The sequence below is a fragment of the Cebus imitator genome, unplaced genomic scaffold (genome assembly GCF_001604975.1).
Source record: "Cebus imitator isolate Cc_AM_T3 unplaced genomic scaffold, Cebus_imitator-1.0 Scaffold41, whole genome shotgun sequence".
Taxonomy (NCBI): Eukaryota; Metazoa; Chordata; class Mammalia; order Primates; family Cebidae; genus Cebus; species Cebus imitator.
Window position 1 is genome coordinate 3,959,448 of NW_016107356.1, and position 20,145 is coordinate 3,979,592.

Consider the following 20,145-nt stretch of genomic DNA (forward strand, 5'->3'; position numbering starts at 1 on the left):
ATTACAGGCACGCACCACCATGCCCAGCTAATTTTTTGTATTTTTAGTAGAGACGGGGTTTCACCATGTTGACCAGGATGGTCTCGATCTCTTGACCTTGTGATCCACCCGCCTTGGCCTCCCAAAGTGCTGGGATTACAGGCGTGAGCCACTGCACCCGGCCGAATCTGTTTTGATTTTTTGTACCTGTCAATGAATTTGTTTATATCATCTAAATTATTAAATTTATTTGTATAACATTCTCTTATTCTGTGCAAGTCTGAGGTATCTGTAGAGATGCCCCTTCTTTCATTCCCGATATTGGTAATTTGTGCCATCTCACCCTGTCTCTGTGCTTCCTTCCTCCTCCTCTTCCTTCCTCCCCACAACCCCTTCTTCTCTCCTTTCTCCTATTGTCTCTCTCCTCCTTCTCCTCCTCGTCCTCCTTTTCTTGATCAATCTACCTGGAGTTTGTTGATTTTTAAAAAATAAGTTATTGGCTTTATTTTTTTTTTTAAATAAGCTCTTAGCTTTATTGATTTTTTTTCTGTGGTATGTCTGTTTTCTGTTTTATTTATTTATGTTCTTTTTCTCTTGTTTCTTCCATTTACTTATTTGGGGGTTAATTTTCTTTTCTCAAGCTTCCTAAGAAGGAAGTTTAGATAATTGGTTTTGGACCTTTCTTCATTTTTGATACCAACATTTTAAGCTTTACATTTCCTTCTAAATACTGACATTGCCATATCCCACCAATTTTTAATATGTTGCATTTTCATATTTATTCAATTCAAAATCTTTTAAAATTTTTCTTTGTAATTTCTTCTAATTCTTTCACGTTTATTGAGATTTATAGCTCAACATATGATCTGTCTTGGGGAATATTCTATGGGCACTTGAAAAAAATATGTACTCTGTTGTAATTAGGTAAAGTATCCCCCAAGTGTTAGATCAAGTTGATTCATGGTGGTCTTCAAGTCTCCTCTGTCTTGACTGATTTTGTGCCTACTTTTATTAGTTACTGAGAGTAGAACATTGAAATTCTGATCATTGTGGATTTGTCTATTTTCCTTTTATTTTTGTTCAGTTATTATTTCATGTACCTTAACGTCCTAAGAAAGTCCTTATAAAGTTGAAATTTGAGATTTGTAAAGTAAAAAGTACCAGAAGTTGATTACTGGAAATTGTTTTAACATATTACAAAATGCATGCACCTTTTTGAAGTATGTTTTTCTCCTCTCCCCTCCCCTGCTCTCCCCTCCCCTCCCATCCCCTCTCTTTCTTTCCTTCCCTCCCTCCCACTGTTGCCTAGGCTGGAGTGCAGTGGTACAATCTCAGCTCACTGCAACCTCCGCCTCCCAAGTTCAAGTTATTCTCCTGCCTCAGATGGGCTTTCACCATGTTGACCAGGCTGGTCTTGAACTCCTGACTTCATGTGATCTGCCCACCTCGGCCTAAGTATATTTTTCCATGTGTTAACTCTCTTTATGTGTCTTTTGTTAACACTTGAGGTAAAGTTTCATAAAATGCTTTCCTGGAAAATTTCCTGAAGGCCATGGTTTATCTAAGTATTATCACCTACCTAATACTGTACTATGTGACCAAATATAAGTTTTATTATTTAAGACTGATGCTTAGAATGTTTGCTTATTGATAACATAATAAAAATCAGGGTTTCCAAAAACATAGTGAAGTGAAAAATAAAACATTCTCTGAAGAAAGAAAGGTACGTAGTAGATAATGAGGGATTGGTTCCCTTTCTGTACAGGGATTAGCAGTTACTTGCTTTGGAAATAAGTCAGGTCTGATTTTGTGTATTCTGTTTTGTCACAATTTTTTTTTTTCTGGTATGGATTATTCATAGGAGAAGATGCTTCTAAATTCTTGGTATTGAGTTAACTCTTTCTACCATTTACATTACATGCATTACAGAGATTTATTCCTCATAAGCCAGTCTGTATCTAAAGGTGGTTATTCCAAAAGAGACTGGTTTTTAGCTTCTGATAAAAAATTTTAATTAAGGCATTTTTAGTTTTTCAAACAAAACGTCAATACATAGAGCTCATTTTTTATCAAGGTAAAAATAAAAGTCAGATATTCTTTATTATAGCTACCATTTTACTGAAATTACAGAAACTCTGCAGGATATTTTTGGCTGAATTTAAGCAAATACTGTGCTTGGCAAGTTAACCTCAAAAATTCCAAACAGCCTGTGCAGTGTGGCTTAACTTTTTTCTTGTGTCAGTTAAAAAGTAGTTGCTTCAAAACTTTTGTGTACCTGTTTAAAATTCCATCCAGTGTGGTGGAAAAATATATACAGCAGCTAAGATTCTAGTTGTTAAAAATCTTTTATTTCTTTCCAACTTCATGTATACGATAAACCTAAGTTCAGCCTTAGTAAGTATCAAAGTTCAGAATAGAGTAGTAGGATAGCTCCTATTTAAACGACTGAGTTCGTTTACTAACAGTAGGATCACTGCATTTGCGTTTGATCCCAGTGCTATTGGAAGCTCATTACTTGAATTTATCTATGTGGAGTAGTACCTACTGTACATTTTTTAAAGCTCATAAATATCTAGTAAGTCAACAAAAATATAAGAAATATCAGGGAAGCCATAACTATCTTAACTTTATTTTAGGGAAATGCATTTAGCAAACAATGTAGGAGCCATGCCTAACTAACGATTAAATGCAGGTTTACCATACGGGATTTGGGATGAGTCTTTGAGGACTGTGAAAACTGACTTGAGCTCTGCCTGGATCTTAATGTAGACATGGTAGCCTTCCCTGTCATTCATTACTGTTTTCCTCCTTCCCTCCCAGGAATCTCAGCAAATGCTTGGAAGACTTATTCCAGAAAAACAGATACTAAATGACCAATTAAAACAAGTTCAGCAGAACAGTTTGCACAGTAGGTGTTTTTTTTTAAAGCTGACTTTTTCTCCCCCCCCCCTTTTTTTTTTGAGACAAAGTCTCGCTCTGTCACCCAGGCTGGAGTGCAGTGGCATGACCTCTGCTCACTGTAACCTCTACCTCCTTGGTTCAAGATTCTCCTGCCTCAGCCTCAAAGTAACTGGGGCTACAGGTGTGTGCCACCACACTTAGTTAATTTTTATATTTTTAGTAGAGATAGAGTTTCACTATGTTGGCCAGGCTGGTCTCGAACTCCTGACCTCAGGTGATCTGCCCACTTCAGCCTCCCAAAGTGCTGGGATTATAGGTGTAGGCTACTGCGCCTAGCCTTTTTTTTTTTAAACAGCAAGAATTTCCTTAAGTGAAATGAGAACGTTAAAAAAAAATTTTCCTCACTGGAAATTAAAGTTTTCTTATCTTTGCAATGTTTTTATAAAATAGGAGATTCACTTGTTACACTTAAAAGAGCTTTAGAAGCAAAAGAAATAGCTCGGCAGCAGCTACGAGACCAACTGGATGAAGTGGAGAAAGAAACTAGATCAAAACTACAAGAGATTGATATTTTCAATAATCAGCTGAAGGTAACTATTCTGTGTGTACCTGCATGTATGTCCTACCCTTTAATTTTTTTTAACTGTCCAAATGACTAGCTGCTATTTAATTCCAGGCAGAAAAATTTATTATGCCATTATGAAAGCCTTCACATTTATATATGAACATTATACAATCTAAATTGCACTTTTCTCCTTGAAAATGTAAAAATGAATTTGGCATCTATAAATTAGGGCTGAGTGAGTGGCCCCAGCATGACATCTGTTTTAACCTGAATCATATTTTGACACATTTCCACTCTTTTGTCTGTTTATAATCACATCAAGTTGATTCCAAAAGCTTTGTCTTTCATATGTTCTTTGAATACTGCTAAAAGGAATTGTTTTCTTTTTTAAAACTAAGAATTTTTCTGCCACTTCTTATCTTCAAGATTGTGCTTAAATGTAGATCTTTATTTTGTTACCTCGCATTTTTAAATCTTACTGCTTTAGTGGAGTGATTGCTTTTGTCTCTGTGACAGAAGTGGTGTATGGTTTTGTCACATTTGCACAGTAAAATTGGGAAAATGCCAAAATTCTGAGGAAATGTAAAATGGTTAGATCATAGCCTCTTTCAGATTTGGCGTTTCTGATTTAACTTTACAACTGTATCATCTTAAGAATGTTAATTCTTATAATAAAATCAGAACACAAACAGTTCATTTCTTATAAACAATTATATGCTACTGTAGATGTATATAGATATTAGCATTTTTATTAATTATATTCTTATAAGAAATTGGATGTTACACTTTTTTCCTCCCCAAATATTTGTTTTCCTTTCCTAACTTAAAATTCTTTATACTTGACTCTGTCCAATTCAGCTTTTGGCAGTAGGAAGAAAACAGTAAAACTCCTGTTCTTTAATTCTAAAAACAAAATTAAAAATTAGAAAGCATATTTGAAACTTTTATAATAGTTGATCTTTGGATTGAGATTCTAGGCCAAATTGTCTAGGCATCTGAGTTTGAGGTATTTGTGCTGTTCTTTCAGAATATTAGGTAATGATCTTTTCTTAATTGTACAATTCCAAGAAATAGCTCTTAAGGGGAAATATTATTTGAGCCAGCTTAGTGTTTTTCTTCACTTCGCATTTATGCTTATACAGTGTGTGTATGTATGTACACTATATATGTTCTGTATTCATGCATAAATGATTATGTGGTATGTCAGTATTGGAAGTATAGCTGTAAGTTAACCCTTTCAAGAATAAGTACAATTAAAAAAAAACAAAGAATAAGTACAATTAAAATGCTCACATTAACTTTCATTGTCACTTGTCTCTTTTATAAGCAAAAAAAAAAAAAAAAATAGCACTGTTGTGTAGCCTACAGTGCTTTTTAATAGTCTCTTGGAATATAAACTGTTAAATATTAAGCTATCTCCTGAACCCAGGCAGTAGTCCAGATTTGTGCCTTCATGTTAAGATTCTTTTTTTAGAAATGTGACTCCCCAGAACAAGGTTCAGGTATTAGAAAATGATACTCTAGTGAGAGACTTTTGATAAATGTCTAGATCTGTAGATTAAATAATTTTGGTGATTGAATTGCTGTTGCCATTACTGAAGAAAACAGCCTTACTATGCGGCGAGTCACTCCTACTGTGTTTAATTGACTATATGGCTGCTTTCAGGGTCACAGAGTTTCTTAAATAAAGGCTAATTTTAGCCCACTTTTCCACTAGCCTTTTTCCACATATACTTATTTTTATAAATAATATTTCTTCCTGTTTTTTAATTTTGACTTTCTCTTATTAGCTTTAATTTAAATTAATATGAGTTTAAAAATCACAGGTCAGGCCAGGTGCAGTGGCACGTGCCTGTAGTCCGAGCACTTTGAAAGGCAGGTGGATCATTTGAACTCAGGAATTCGAGACCACCCTGGGCAAAATGGTGAAACCCTGTCTCTCCAAAAAAAAAAAAAGTTAGTTGGGTATGGTTGTGTATACCTGTAGTCCCAGAGACCTGGGAAGCTGAGGTAGGAGAATCACTTGAATCCAGGAGGTCAAGCCTGCAGTGAGCCATGATTGTGCCACTGCATTCCAGCCTGGGCAACAGAGTGGCACCCTGTCTCGAAAAAAAAAAATACACACACACACACACACACACACACAAATCACAGGCCAGTATAACTGTATTGCTTTGTTATTTAACATGCATTTGGAGGACTTAGTGAATATGTTGTGTTACGGTTGTTATTTCTACCATTCCTCTCAAACCTGGTAAAGCCAAAACAAACAGTTAAATCGGAGAATCAAAAGTCTTAGAATTTGATTGCAACAACTCAGAGGTGGATTTATCATTTAGTCACTTAATTGTCAGTTGCCCACTTTTCTTTGTTGTAGCCACACTGGAAAATGAAGTACTTTTTTTGACTTTAGAGCATGTGTCTATTAGCAACTGTGTTTTCTTGGATGAGGAGCTAGACCAGGAAGAGCCAGCCTCTTGATGCTTGGGATTTCAGTGCCCCTCTTGATCAGCAGTGCCTTTAGAGCATCAACAGTGATGATGCAAAAATTACTTCTACCTTCTGGGATATGTCATTTCACACAACTAACCTGATGGTGTGAATTTTCTGTATCCTAAACCTTCCTTTCCCTAAAGGAAGCCAGCTGGAGAGTACAGAAAAGAAATTAGGGCTTCATGTTCTTTTGTATTTCATGCTCATGTACGCTGTTCACCTGGAAGAAGGAAATGAAATTCCCTCATTATAGATTAGTACAGTAACACTGTAGGAAGCACCTTATAGAGTACAGAATTTTTAAATTAGTTGATCAGGATACTAAATATCTGGCTCCACAAATGAGGATAACATTTAGCAAAAACCGATTCTCATTATTTTGGGTAAATTGCAAAAAGTCACCCACTTACTTTGATGCACTCTCAGAGTCATGGCCAGTTTCTTAAGTATAAAGGTAATACAGGGAATAATCATACCCTGATTCAACCGAGGTTCTGAGTTATAATACAGTGAGTAGGAAGTATAAGAAGCGTATTTAGTGGAAAAACTAAATACGATTATGCTTTCCTTTTCTTTTAACAATCTGATTTAGTTCTTTCTTCCAGAATGTCTTGCTCAGATTAGTTTGTCTTTTGTGGGTTTCTCCCTGTTTCTTCAGTTCAGGAAGAATTAAATTCCTTCCTTCCCTATCCAAAATCTGATAAGCAAGGATAGAAATTCTCAAGGCAAAGAGGGAAAAGTTAATGGTAGTCAGGTTAACAGGTATTTGTTTCATGTAGGAAGCAACTTATTGAAAGCATAAAGCATGCTTAATAATTGTGGTTTTCTGTTAAATGGCTCCACATTCAAAGCCAAGGACCTTTAAGTTTCTACCTAATCCATGGAAGTTGAAGGCTCATTTTTGTTTTCAAAAAGATTGTTTTTCCATGCATTTCCATGCATTTTAATAGATATTTACCTTGTAGGTGTCACATTTATATATTCCAAAAAAGATCTTAAGATATAAATATCTTTCTATTTACCACCCCAAACCAATAATTACTTGAGAAAGGAAACAGGAATCTTATGATAGCACCCTGAGATGCTGAAGCTCTTGTGCTACCAATTCCCCAATTGGCAGCCTTTGTACTTAGGCTGCCCTTGATATGCATGATAAATTTTAGGGTTTTGATGATCAAATGAAATACTTAACCAGTGAATTAACCAGGAATAATTAATTTTATTAGTGATTATTGCTAGCATGAATTAGTATGTCTTAAAATATTTTTAATTCAGTGGATAAAATTTATTTACCATAGATTTCTCCTTTTAAAATGTGTTCTATATATAACAAATATCTTATTAAGAAATAAGCAGTCTTCTCAAATCCATGTTCTAGAAACAACAATTTATTGTCTATGACTTTTTCTTTTAATTCAGTTTACAGATAAAACTCCCAACTTTTTTGGAGACTCTATGTACCAAAAGGCTAGCTGTTTTTCTTACACACAGTGCTTACCTATAGGTATAAAATTATGATTCAAACAAGTGTCAAATAACATTACTGCCAGGACTTTTTGGACAGTAGCACCTGATTTTACCTTGACTTTAGCAATGTCAGTAGTTACTGTAGCAGTTTTCCTTGGCACTGATGGCCTAATGTTTTGTATTTTAATGTCTTAGCTCTAACATGAAGCAGCAGTACAGAGTACAGCTTGTAGTTTTCTAGGCTCCTTTAAGAGGTCAAATAAAGAGAATCCAACACCCAGTGGGGCTAGATTTTCTGTTTTATGTTGAAAAGTTGAGTACTTGTTGGTTCCTGTCTAGTCAGTGTGTGCTGGACAAGTGCTAATGTGAATGGCTGTTTACATTTGAGCATTTCTTTCTTCCAGTCAGTGGCAATGGAGGAGGCAGTGTTGCAGTGCCTGGCAGTTCTCCTGGGCTGCGTCATCCACTTAGACTTCTTTCTAAAGGTCTCTATGCCCTACTCAGGCAATGCACATCTTTCTCAGACTAAGAATGATGAACCATCTCCAGCTCTGTGCTTCAGTTTCCCCTGCGCAGATGAGTGTTCAGTGTCTTAAGATAGCATTTACCATGAAGTACTAAGCCTTCTTTGTAAATGTTAATGATTAGTTATTATTAATCATAGAGTATGATTGATTCTTTCCTATTGACAAGTTGTGTGTGTGTATGGTGGTGTAAACTGAATTACAAGCTGGATGAGGTACTGTATACTGTAGTCTTGTCTTTTTAACAAGCATTTAAGATCATTGAATTTGCCCCTTATCTGCAAATGTGGAAGTGCTCACTTATTTTTTGGGTCATGTGCATATTTCCATCATGGGGGACATACTGTGGTCAGTATACTATTCCAAATGTGTATAACACTTTATATCTTACAAAATTTGAGTATTTAGGACTAATTTACAAGTAAGATTTATATTCCTTAGTATACTTGGGAAATTCAGGCTTCTTAAATTAGACACAAGGGGCTTTTAGAAATATAAATTCTCCCCATAATGCTACCTGTTCTAAAAATTGCTCCTAAGAACTGAATTGATGTTGAAATGAGAAGGCCAGTTGTAGTAAATGAAGTTGTTTGCTTAACTAAAGCCTTTATACTCTTGGTTTCAGACACTTGCTTTCATGGGAGGCTCATTCATTATGAAGGCAGTGAAAGGCAAAATGTTTAGCAACCAGGGGAAAAAAGAAAAGAGCTGGAGAAAGAACTGCAGAACAGAGTAAGAAGTCAGTAAAAATAATGCTTGTGAAGGGAAACAATGAGGGAAAGAGAAACACTTAGAAAGAGGAGGCACAGAGACAGCAGGATAAATCAGTATGGATTCAGATAGCAATGTTACTTTCTCATAATTGATAGAATAATGTTTGCTTCTTTCATTTTGTTCAAGCTAAAATTTTATTTTTACCTGTATGATTCTTTGGAAAAGACTTCTTCTGTCTAGAAGTAATAAAATCCTCTAACTCTCATTCTTTCAGATTCTGTGCCATACCAGTAGGCTGCTTGATTGAGTTTTTTAGTTACAGTGTTGGGCTTTCTTCTTTTTGAAGTTGTAAAAATTTAATAAAAGGTGATTTGAGAAAGGGTTAAGAAGAACCCTTTCTTTTGAAAAAATGCTTCTCTCAATGGAATGTTGCTTGTGACTAAAGCAGACACTTTGAGGGAAATTGAGATTTTCAGGACAAACTGTAATCAGTTTTCTCTTTCTGTTAATACTTCCCAAGGGTACTTCCCAGAGCCTCATGGCAGAGGTTGTCTCATTACCTATTCCTGTTTCAGAGAGGATAGGAGCTTCTAGCTCTTCTCCCGACCCCCTTCCACACACACATCCTGCTCCAATATCCCTTGGCACTTGTGATACGTTCACTACCATTTTGTGCCATGGGAAATAAGCTTATTATCAAATTTAAATATTTGAACATGTTTTCAAGCATTAGTATACCCCATTTCAGAATTCAAATAACTAATCAGGCGAGGCACTGTGGCTCATGCCTATAATCCCAGTAATTTGGGAATCCAAGGTGGGTGGATCACTTGAGGTCAGGAGTTTGAGACCACCTGGCCAACATGGCAAAACCCCATCTCTACTAAAAATGCAAAAATTAGCTGGGTGTGGTGGTATATGCCTGTAATCCCAGCTACTCAGGAGGCTGAGGCAGGAGAATCACTTGAACCTGGGAGGCAGAGATTGCAGTGAGCCAAGATCACTCCCCTGCACTCTAGCCTGGGCAACAGAGTGAGCTGCCATCTCAAAAAAATAAATAAATAGGCCGGGCGCGGTGGCTCAAGCCTGTAATCCCAGCACTTTGGGAGGCCGAGGCGGGTGGATCACGAGGCCAAGAGATCGAGACCATCCTGGTCAATATGGTGAAACCCCGTCTCTACTAAAAATACAAAAAATTAGCTGGGCATGGTGGTGCGTGCCTGTAATCCCAGCTACTCAGGAGGCTGAGGCAGGAGAATTGCCTGAACCCAGGAGGCGGAGGTTGCGGTGAGCCGAGATCGCGCCATTGCACTCCAGCCTGGGTAACATGAGTGAAACTCCGTCTCAAAAAAAAATAAATAAATAAATAAATAAATAACCAATCAGTATATCTCTTTCTGTATAGTCCTCTCACTTTTAGTACATCAAGAATTAATAAACATAGCCTGGTACAATGGCATGTACCTCAGGAGGCCAAGGTGGGAGGATCTCTTGAAGCCAGAAGTTTGAGGCTATGATTTTGTCTGTGAATATCCACTGTACTCCTGCCTGGGCAACACAGTGAGATCTTGTCTGTAAATAAATAAAATTTTTATTTTTAATTTATTTTATTTTATTTTTTTTTTGAGATGGAGTTTCGCTCTTGTTACCCAGGCTGGAGTGCAATGGCGCGATCTCGGCTCACTGCAACCTCCGCCTCCTGGGTTCAAGCAATTCTCCGGCCTCAGCCTCCCGAGTAGCTGGGACTACAGGCATGCACCATCATGCCCAGCTAATTTTTGTATTTTTAGTAGAGATGGGGTTTCACCTTGTTGACCAGGATGGTCTTGATCTCTTGACCTCGTGATCCACCCGCCTCGGCCTCCCAAAGTGCTGGGATTACAGGCGTGAGCCACCGCGCCCGGCCAATAAATAAAATTTTTTTTTTTTTTGGGACGGAGTTTCGCTCTTGTTACCCAGGCTGGAGTGCAATGGCGCGATCTCGGCTCACCGCAACCTCCGCCTCCTGGGTTCAGGCAATTCTCCTGCCTCAGCCTCCTGAGTAGCTGGGATTACAGGCACACGCCACCATGCCCAGCTAATTTTTTGTATTTTTAGTAGAGATGGGGTTTCACCGTGTTGACCAGGATGGTCTCGATCTTTTGACCTCGTGATCCACCCGCCTCCGCCTCCCAAAGTGCTGGGATTACAGGCTGGAGCCACCGCGCCCGGCAATAAATAAAATTTTTAAATGAATGAATATATAACTGTGATAAATGGACTATCAGTTTACCTTGATTTGAGTATAGTTTCTGTGTTCTGAAATTGTTATTTTTCAAAATTTTCCATACAGACACAGTTCTCACCTCGTGGGGTTTGTTAACTGCCTTTCTTTAATAGCTCTTGATTTGTTTCAAAACCACTTAATTTGGAAACGTTATTGTATTTTAAAACTCCAAAGACCTTTTATAAATTTTGATATTGTATACTACACATTATCCCTAGGTGTGAAATAATGTTTATTTACAGAAAAGCACTTCTACTTCAGACTTTTTATGGATATATTATAGATAAACACCTGAAATTTCTGATGCTGGTAGTTACATCAGTTTTTTTATAAGGTCAACTTAATATTAACAGTATGAAGATTATTATAAATATCCTACGTGAACTAAACAATTCTATCTTGATTTATGGTGTTGAGTTCATGAATTTTAAGTAATTAAGGTATGCTTGTTTTTGTCTCTCATTTGCAAGAGACAGCCTGAGGTGAACCAAAAGCAAAATAATCCTTCAAAAAAGTTAAATATCTAAATCAGCAAATAAACTTCCATTAACTGCTAGTCTCCTTTCATAGGCCTATGTTGCTAGTTAATTGTTTTTCTCTTCATAAACATTTATGCAAAGTAATGTTTGTGAAAAGGAACGCTATACAAAATGTTCAGGTGCATGCTACTTTATATTTCAAGTAATATTGTTTGACATAATACACCTATTTTTAAGTGTCTCTAAGACCAGATGAAGGAGAAACAGTCAGTTATTAAACCAAGTGATTCTGTGCCTTTTAACATAGCAGTAGAACAGCCATCTTCAGTAAACTTGAGCCACATTTCTCAGGGGAAAAATAGTTGGAACTTCTTCGGTATTCAATTTGTCAGACATACTGCTTTTGAAATACTTTGGCTCTGTGCCTAGCATGTCCAAAGATATTTTATGGTTCAAATATCTTAGCTCTTTAGGGGAAGTAAGTGACTTTTCCCTCTTTGGTCTAGGGAAGAAAATTAAAAGCAAGTTGATTTTCATTTATCTTAACTAACACAAAACAGAATCTTGATATGCTAATAATTTTTTATTGTGGTTCATAAGCTGGGTTTGATCAAAGACCCCTTGAGACTAATAAAAGCTGTGAGATTTCTCTACCAGAAAAAATGTCCATATACCCCAAGTCTGCATGCTACATAGCATCCACAGGGCTGAAGCTTATTCACAGAACCTGGTTAAGCAACTCTGCTCTGTATCATCATAATTCTGCATATTTTGTTTTTTACTTCAAAAAGAAACCTTATTATTTTAATATATATATGTGTAGTAATATACTACACATTTTATAGTTTTAATTTTTTCCCACATAAGTATTTATTTGTTACACGCAGCTAAAACTTCTTGACTACTGAATTTCTTATTTATTAAGAAAGTACTGTAACTGTGTTTTATTAGAAGATATCAAATTACATACTGTGCCTAGTGTAAAACATATCATACATTTGAATAGAATTTATAGAAGAAAAATCAACAAAGTTGGACACTCCATACTATATTGCTAGATTAATATCCAGACAAGAAACATGTTTTTGTAGAGTTGTTCATTTTAGAAAAAAATCAATTAATTTTAGGAAGAACCAAGTGAGATACTGACTTTTGATTCATGGTAATTTCTTATTTGTTTCTTTATGCTGTAATTGTGAAATAACTGTGACAAATTCCACGTGGATTTAATAGAATTTGAGGGTCATTTTAATCAAGTTGCCTACCAGGAAAAGTTGATACTTTCAATGTGGTGAAATTTTCCTTAGCCATTTCCCTGAATAGTTTGCTCATTTCCTAAAGAATTTAGTGACACCATATTTGTGTGTCACTTTGAAATTTTTTTTTTCTGGAAGGATTAAAAGGATACTTCTTAATAACTGTAATTGTACTTGAGTCTCTTTAGTAGTGTTGAAAGAATGAGAGAATAGTATAGCCATCTACTCCCCTATGTGAAAAGATTGGGTGTTCTCTAAGGACTTGGTTGTGGCAAAGGAAGAAGAGTCATTCACTCATTTTTTAGAGTATTATTCCGTCATTCTGTAGATTACCTTCTTGGAAGTTCAACTTTTTCAAAAGCTTATCAACTTAGAAATCATCCATGTTCTGCTTATTTTGGTTCGTGCCACAGTAAACTCTTAAGTCCAAGAAAAGAGAAGACCCAGAATGCCTGCCAATGGGCAAGCACATTAATTTCCTTACAACTGTGTATCTCAGCAGTGTTCGACTTGGGTGAAGAAATGATAGAAAAACTTTGCCATCTTGAAATCTGGATCATAAGGTGCCAGAGCCTTCTGTTAGCTTATATTATGGTTCCTGCAAGCTCCACTTCTTGGAGGTACTGCAAGCTGTAACTTACATAATCAGTTCCAAAGATTGGTTCAACCCATCCCGTAATGCAGCTATACTGGAAAACAAGTGTGTTTAAAAATTTTTAAATATCTTTTTTCATGTATTTGATACATTGAAAAATTATTTTTGAAGCTGTGTCATAGGTAGGATTTTTTTTCTGTAGATTCTTCAAAATCACTTTTTCTCATAAGCTTTTCAATTTTATAGTGCCTCCTAAGGTATTGCTAGCTTTACTTCCATCTGGTAATCAATGATCTGCAAATCCATATTTAGTTATAAGAGCCTAGTATAGAAAGGAACTGTGCAGTATAATTCTTGGGGAAAAATGAAAAATCTTCATTCGTACCTACAGGCTATCTATTATAGTATGTTGATACCTCATGGCCAGTGTCCATTCTGGTTGTTCAGTACCTGTTGTTGAATATTTTGAATATCACTCTACTTATAAATACATTTTTCCTGCATGAAGTAAGGACTTTTTAAAATATATAATCAGATCTCTGAACATCAAACTAAAATGTTATTTCTCTTCCATCATTTCTTACTCTTTTGTATTTAATTTCAGCTCAAGGTTATTTTGCTTATGCTTTTTTCACTTATTCTTGCAGTTAAGAATCAAATTCTAAATAAAACAGACACTGAAATAAATACTTATGTGATGAACAACATCTAAGATCTAACAGATCCCAAAACTAGAGCACCTAAAGGTCATTAATTCTGATTCATCTGCCAGCTCATGTCAGGGACCTGAGAATAGAATCCTGGTTTCTTGATTCCTAGTTCTGTACCTTTTAAGTGTAGTCTTTTGCTGTAAACTATTTTTTCTGAACCTATTTAAGAATGTGATAGTATTGAAAATGAAATTTTCATTTATGTTATTACTGATTACTATTTGTTCTTGATTCCAGGTTACTATGAACACCAATACTGCTGATTTTTTTAGCACATTTAAATTAAGTTTTAAATCCCTTGATATGGCAGTATAAAAGATGATGAAAAATGGACTTCTTTCTCCATAGGGTTGATTTTCTGATCTCAGTTAGCACTTAACAGTCAATGTGAAGCTTCATCATTGCTTTCCAGTCTTAGCCTCAGCCTCCCAAGTAGCTGAAATTACAGGCATGTGCCACCACGCCTGGCTAATTTTGTATTTTTAGTAGAGACAGGGTTTCATCATGTTGGTCAGGCTGGTCTCAAACTCCTGACCTCAGATGATCCACCTGCCTCAGCCTCCCAGAGTGCTGGGATTACAGGCATGAGCCACTGCGCCCAGCCTGTATATGCATTTTAACTTCAACCTTAGCAAAATTAGTGAGAAAGAGTAGCCTAATCCTTAGGATTATTTTCCAATAACAAGTGCATTTTAACACTGACCTTCTACAGATAAATGCTCTATCTTTGTTATTCAATCCTGAATTAATCTAAAGGTAGGAGTTTTAGGGCCTGGAAGAACGCTGCCCGTCTAGTATTGCCAGTGAGAAAGGTGATAGAAGACAGGGCAAATCTTAGTCCTTAAATCTCCCTATAGAGATCCCTGGGCCAACTACTGGGAGGACCAGCCCTAGTTAGACTGAGAAATCAACTGGAAAGATACCGTGGCTCTACTGGGCATTTTGACTCATCTGATTTATTGTTGGCCCAAGTAAGATTTTAAAAGGGAAAAATGAGATAAAAGAAAAAGTTGAACTGGAGATTAGGGGGTCGGGGGAGTACTTAGGAAGAGGGAGGCACTGTAGGAAAAGGGGAAGGGGAAAAGGCAGAAGAAGGGAAGAAAGAAGGAAAGGAAGGGACTTGGGAGGAGGGAAAAGAAGGGAGGAAGGGGTTTCAGTGGGGAACCTAGCAGATGACACTGGGAACATCCAGGCAGGACACAGCAGGAAAAGGTACCTTTGTAAAGCACAAATTGGACTGTTCCCTATGGCAGCAGACCTGGCATGTGGAACAGGAACTTAGGGAAAGGGAAAAGAAGTAAGATGAGTTTCAGTGACTCAATCTATTGGTGACCATTTGACTCCTATGGAATCAGAGAGTTTCTTCCTCGGCAGACGTTTCCTTGTTCTTCATATTTTCAGGTGTTTAAACTTCTGACTCGAGTACTTTAAATATAGAATGCATTTTATTTTCAGTAGCCTGCTAAGGAAATTACTGCTATTCCTGCAGCTAGTTTCAAGTGAGGAAATTGGATCCAAGGTAGTCATCATCAAATTATAGCTTTTTACTTTCAGCCTGATTGCTGGTTTAGTTTGGGGCAGTTAGCAACTTGAAGGATAGATAGGATAGTTGGAAAAGAGGCTCTGGAAGAGGTGTAATTTGAAGAAAAATGACCCTGGGGGGGAGAATTGAAGTCAGGGAGCAAAGAGATGTTTGTTTGTTCTAAGGCAGCTTAGTGAATGGAGGAGGTGAGGTTTGAATGGAGAGTAGTGAATGAAGAGGTATGTGTATTTTCAAAGCCAGTAGAGGCTGGTGTTGACTGATAATCAACATTATCATGATCATTGCCATGTCTTGGAACTGGTTATATTCCATTATGATTGCTGAACCTTTAGCAGTATAGCTCCTCTCCTGCCCTTTTCTAGCAGGTTGCTTCTAGAGCAGATCATGGAAAATGTAACAATGTGTATGGCTTACTAGAATGTAATCTTAAGTGGCCTTTGGAAATCAGTCATGTCAAAATGTGGTGTGATTTTAGCTTTCCAAGTTGACTTTTTCCAACTCTTAAACGTTACCTCCTAAGTGTCCTAGGCTTCCCACTATGAAATGTTGCATGCTGATAAATAGTTGATGTACCTGTCATTCGTGTTGCTGCATGAAATGTTTCTCGATTATTTATAGGAACTAAGAGAAATACATAGTAAGCAGCAACTCCAGAAGCAAAAGTCCCTGGAGGTAGAACGACTGAAACAGAAAGAACAAGAGCGAAAGATCATAGAATTAGAAAAACAAAAAGAAGAAGCCCAAAGGTGAGTCTTCTGCGGATTATGCACTCATCTGGAAGGAACTTTGAGGATTTACTATTCTTTGCCTGGCTTTTCCAAGAAGTTACTGCACCAGAAAGAACCTTCAGTCTTTCATGTGCATGTGAAGTGTGAGTGCAAACACAAACACGTGTATATCTAAATCTTTGCATATATCAGTACCCCCTGAAGTTTCTGGTTAGTTCTCAGAACTCTCTCAAGCTACTACTATGTGGATAAATGGAATTATACAAGGAAATTGGGACACTTGATGTGCTCATTTGCATGCTAATGGCCAAAATAACGTTTCCAGTTCACAGCCTTTTAGTAACAGGGGTGGGAATGCCTGGTTTGAAATCCAAGTCACTGAGCTAGCGCCACACACAGGGCTTCTCCGGCAGGGTCAGCTTGGGTCCCTCTCTTTCCCTTCTTCTGTTTTTCAACTGCAAATTAAACTTTAGTACAAAAGGGGAAATTTTGCCACTGCTGCTTAGTGCATAGGATACAGACCTGTTTTTGTTTGAAGATTCGTGTTTGTGATATTTTTATTTTTACTTGTAACTTTCTGTAGTAAATTGTAGAAATTTGTGTCTGATTTTGTTACTGGGTATTTGCCTTTTAAATGTCAGTTAATTTTAGACTGCACAAAACAAAAATGACCAAATGTCCCAATGACAGGCTATAGATTATAAAAGTTGGTAATTAAAATTAGATTAAAAAGATGAAGAAACAGATACTTGAGGCAAGTCATTGACTGTAGTGGGCTGAGTTCTGTTAACCTGCCCAGAGCTGTGAATACTTTCTTATGGGTATACAGAGTCTTCTGTTTGTTTGGTTTGTATTTTTGTTTTTCAGTGCCAATGTGGAGGTATCTGGGCTCTCAGACCAATTTACAGGATAGTTTTATGGTTTTGTTGGGGGTCAGACTAAGGATCTCCTCCTTGGATATATTGATTAACTCCATCCTTTTCTTACCTCCACAGTTTGTAAAATGTTTTTATTATTCACACTATACTGTACTGAACTGCTATGTTCCCACAGAGTAGAAATAAACATAAAATATAGAAAAATACATAAAAATCACATAATACAGAGAGTAGCATAATAAAAATATAATATGTAATATATTCCAATTATATAGATAAAAAGTACTCCAAATTAACTTCAGAAATTCAATGGTTATACACTGGATGGTGACCTTTATTGATACAAAATATAATTTTATTATGGTTTTTGTCATGAATAACAACAACCTACCCCTCCAAAAAATGTTTTTATGCTTTCTTAAAAGACATTTTACAAGTTGTAAATAAAATGTTTAAGATTTAAGCTTAAAAGACTTCTGCATTAAAATTTCACATTTATACAGAGTAGAAATAAATGTAATTTTTTGACAATGGAGAATAAAAGTAGTTTGTTTAAATTATGTTCCCATGGCAGATTCCTAATTCCAGCCAATGACCTGTGTGCATTAGTCTTGTCACAGGATGGCAGTTCAGGGTGGAGACTCTGGGGCCAGGCACATATGGCTGTGTGACATGGACAAGTCATGTAATATCTCTGCCCCAGCTTCCTCATTTGTAAATGGGAGTAATACTAGGACCTACCTACCTGATTGGCAGGTTAAAGGAGTTAATATATGAAGAGCTAGTTATATCATTTGGTATTACATATTAGTTTCATTTAAATATTTTCTGACTTTATATAAAGTATTAAAGAATGAGAAAAATCATTCTCGGTCTTTTACTGTGGGTTTCAGGTTGAGGCCATCAAAAATCTCAAGGCCTAGGTTTAATTCCAATTATATATTTTGTGGTAGCTACTTTGAAAAACACAATCAAAGTAGTTGAAATCAATAAAACAATTTCTTGCTTTCAGCTTCAGGTTTTGGGAGCAACGTGTGTGCATATAAATGTGTTGTGCCCTTTGCTGGGGGGAAATTTTAGTGACCTGATTGATCATGGACTTATTTTAAGTGATATTTCATTTACAGTGTTGGGTGTACTTTATTTTTATAGAAGTTATGTTCTCTCTGTTTTATGGCTTTGTTTGTTTGTTTTGGCAGTTTAATACCAGCTTTATTATTAAGAAGTATTTTTCTTATTCTTGCAACCACTTGGTAAAATACATCAGAAATTTTCTCTGTGTTTTCCTAAATCATGTGATTTCTTCTCACTCAGAATTGGAGCCCTGATTCAGTTGCCCCATCTGAAGAACAAGTTCCGTTGATGTTTACCATCCCATTTATTGGATGGAGCTTTTTTTGTGAAAAGAGGCAACAGTAGTGTTAACTTAGGGTTGCTTCCTTGCTGTAATTAAGCATGTTTGTTGGCAGACGAGCTCAGGAAAGGGACAAGCAGTGGCTGGAGCATGTGCAGCAGGAGGACGAGCATCAGCGACCAAGAAAACTCCATGAGGAAGAAAAACTGAAAAGGGAAGAGAGTGTCAAAAAGAAGGATGGCGAGGACAAATGCAAACAGGAAGCACAAGACAAGCTGGGTCGGCTTTTCCATCAGCATCAAGAACCAGCTAAGCCAGCTGTCCAGGCATCCTGGTCTACTGCAGGTATTAGAAGCCAAAAATAATTCTAGAAAATAAGTCGTCTTCTCTCCCAGATCTTCCTGAGAAATGCCCATATCTTATCAGAACCTGTCTTGGCTACATTAACAGATGAGAACGTCAGTCTCTTATTTTGAGCATGGCAGCTCTTCTTTCCCGGGGGTCATTTGAGATCTTGTAATTCTCCCACCACTGTGCAGCCTCTGGCCCACAATACGCTGACATCCATGAATCCTCTACGGAGTTAACAAAAGTGGCATGAAGTTCCACTGGTCTTAACCTATGCTGCAAAAAGAACCTGCTGTTTCTCTGGTTTGTTATTTCCCTCCCTGGAATTTCTGAGCTGTTTCTGCAACAGAAAGTGGCACCTTTCACCCTTGCCTCCACTGATGTGGGATTCACTATCTTTGGTCTGCATTGCATAAAAGTGCTTTTACTTTTTGAAAAGTGTCAACGTTTTGCCCTTTGAATATAATTTGCCTCTCTCTTTTTTTTTTAATTTTCTTTTTTCTTTGAGATAGGGTCTCACTCTGTCACTGAGGCTAGAGTGCAGTGGCACAGTCATAGTTCACTGCAGCCTCAAACTCTTGGGTTCAAACAATCCTCCTGCCTTAGCCTCCCAAGTAGTTGGGACTATAGGCATGCACCACCATGCCCAGCTATTTTTTTTTTTTTTTAAGAGATGGGGTCTCTTATGTGGTATATTCTCCAGAAGAAAATTAAAAAAAAGAGATGTGGTCTCACTTTGTTGCCCAAGTTGGTCTTGAACTCCTGTCCTCAGGCAATCTTACCACCTTGGTCTTCCAGAGTACTGAAATTACAAGCCTGAGCCGCCACACCTGGCCTAATTTGCCTTAAAAAAATAAATAAATAAATGGAAGACCAAGAAAAGAGATAAATGAAAGACCGATCTAATTGGAATAGCTAGCAAAAGCTATCCTTTATAATATCAGATGTAAGCTAGAATGTATTTAAGATTCTTGTGTGGTTGTGTGATTGTACAGTTTTGCAAATAATACTCAGCGGAAGCAAGTCATTGCTTTTTCTTTGTGTGATAAATTATACCAATTTTGCTTGGTCATCGGTGTGCTTTTTTAGTGCTTCAGTATATACAACGAAAAGAAAGGAAAAACACTCAGGCTATTCTATAAAGGTTTACTGGTTCCCAGCTGCATAGTGGGCAGAGATGGGCGTGAAGTATGGAGTTGCATTAGGCACCTTACTGCCTTCAGATGCACGTAGTCCAGGGGAAAGACTGGCAGGTCATCAGACCTACACAGTAGCAGCCATGTCATAGGAGGAGCAAATTTATTTTTCGATAGTTTTTTTTTTTTTTTTTTTTTTTTTTTTTTTT

At 36.9% G+C, this 20,145-nt stretch overlaps 1 protein-coding gene across 8 annotated transcripts in view; it reads left to right on the forward strand.

Moving 5' to 3' along the window:
• Window positions 1-20,145, forward strand: part of ITSN1 (intersectin 1) — a 243,004-nt gene that overhangs the window by 122,775 nt on the left and 100,084 nt on the right. For all 8 annotated transcript variants that reach the window (XM_017526161.2, XM_017526162.2, XM_017526163.2 and 5 more), the window contains exons 15-18: window positions 2,800-2,887; window positions 3,331-3,470; window positions 16,111-16,238; window positions 18,568-18,797. In XM_017526161.2, coding sequence (XP_017381650.1) covers window positions 2,800-2,887; window positions 3,331-3,470; window positions 16,111-16,238; window positions 18,568-18,797 — 586 coding nt within the window. The remainder of the gene's footprint in view (window positions 1-2,799; window positions 2,888-3,330; window positions 3,471-16,110; window positions 16,239-18,567; window positions 18,798-20,145) is intronic.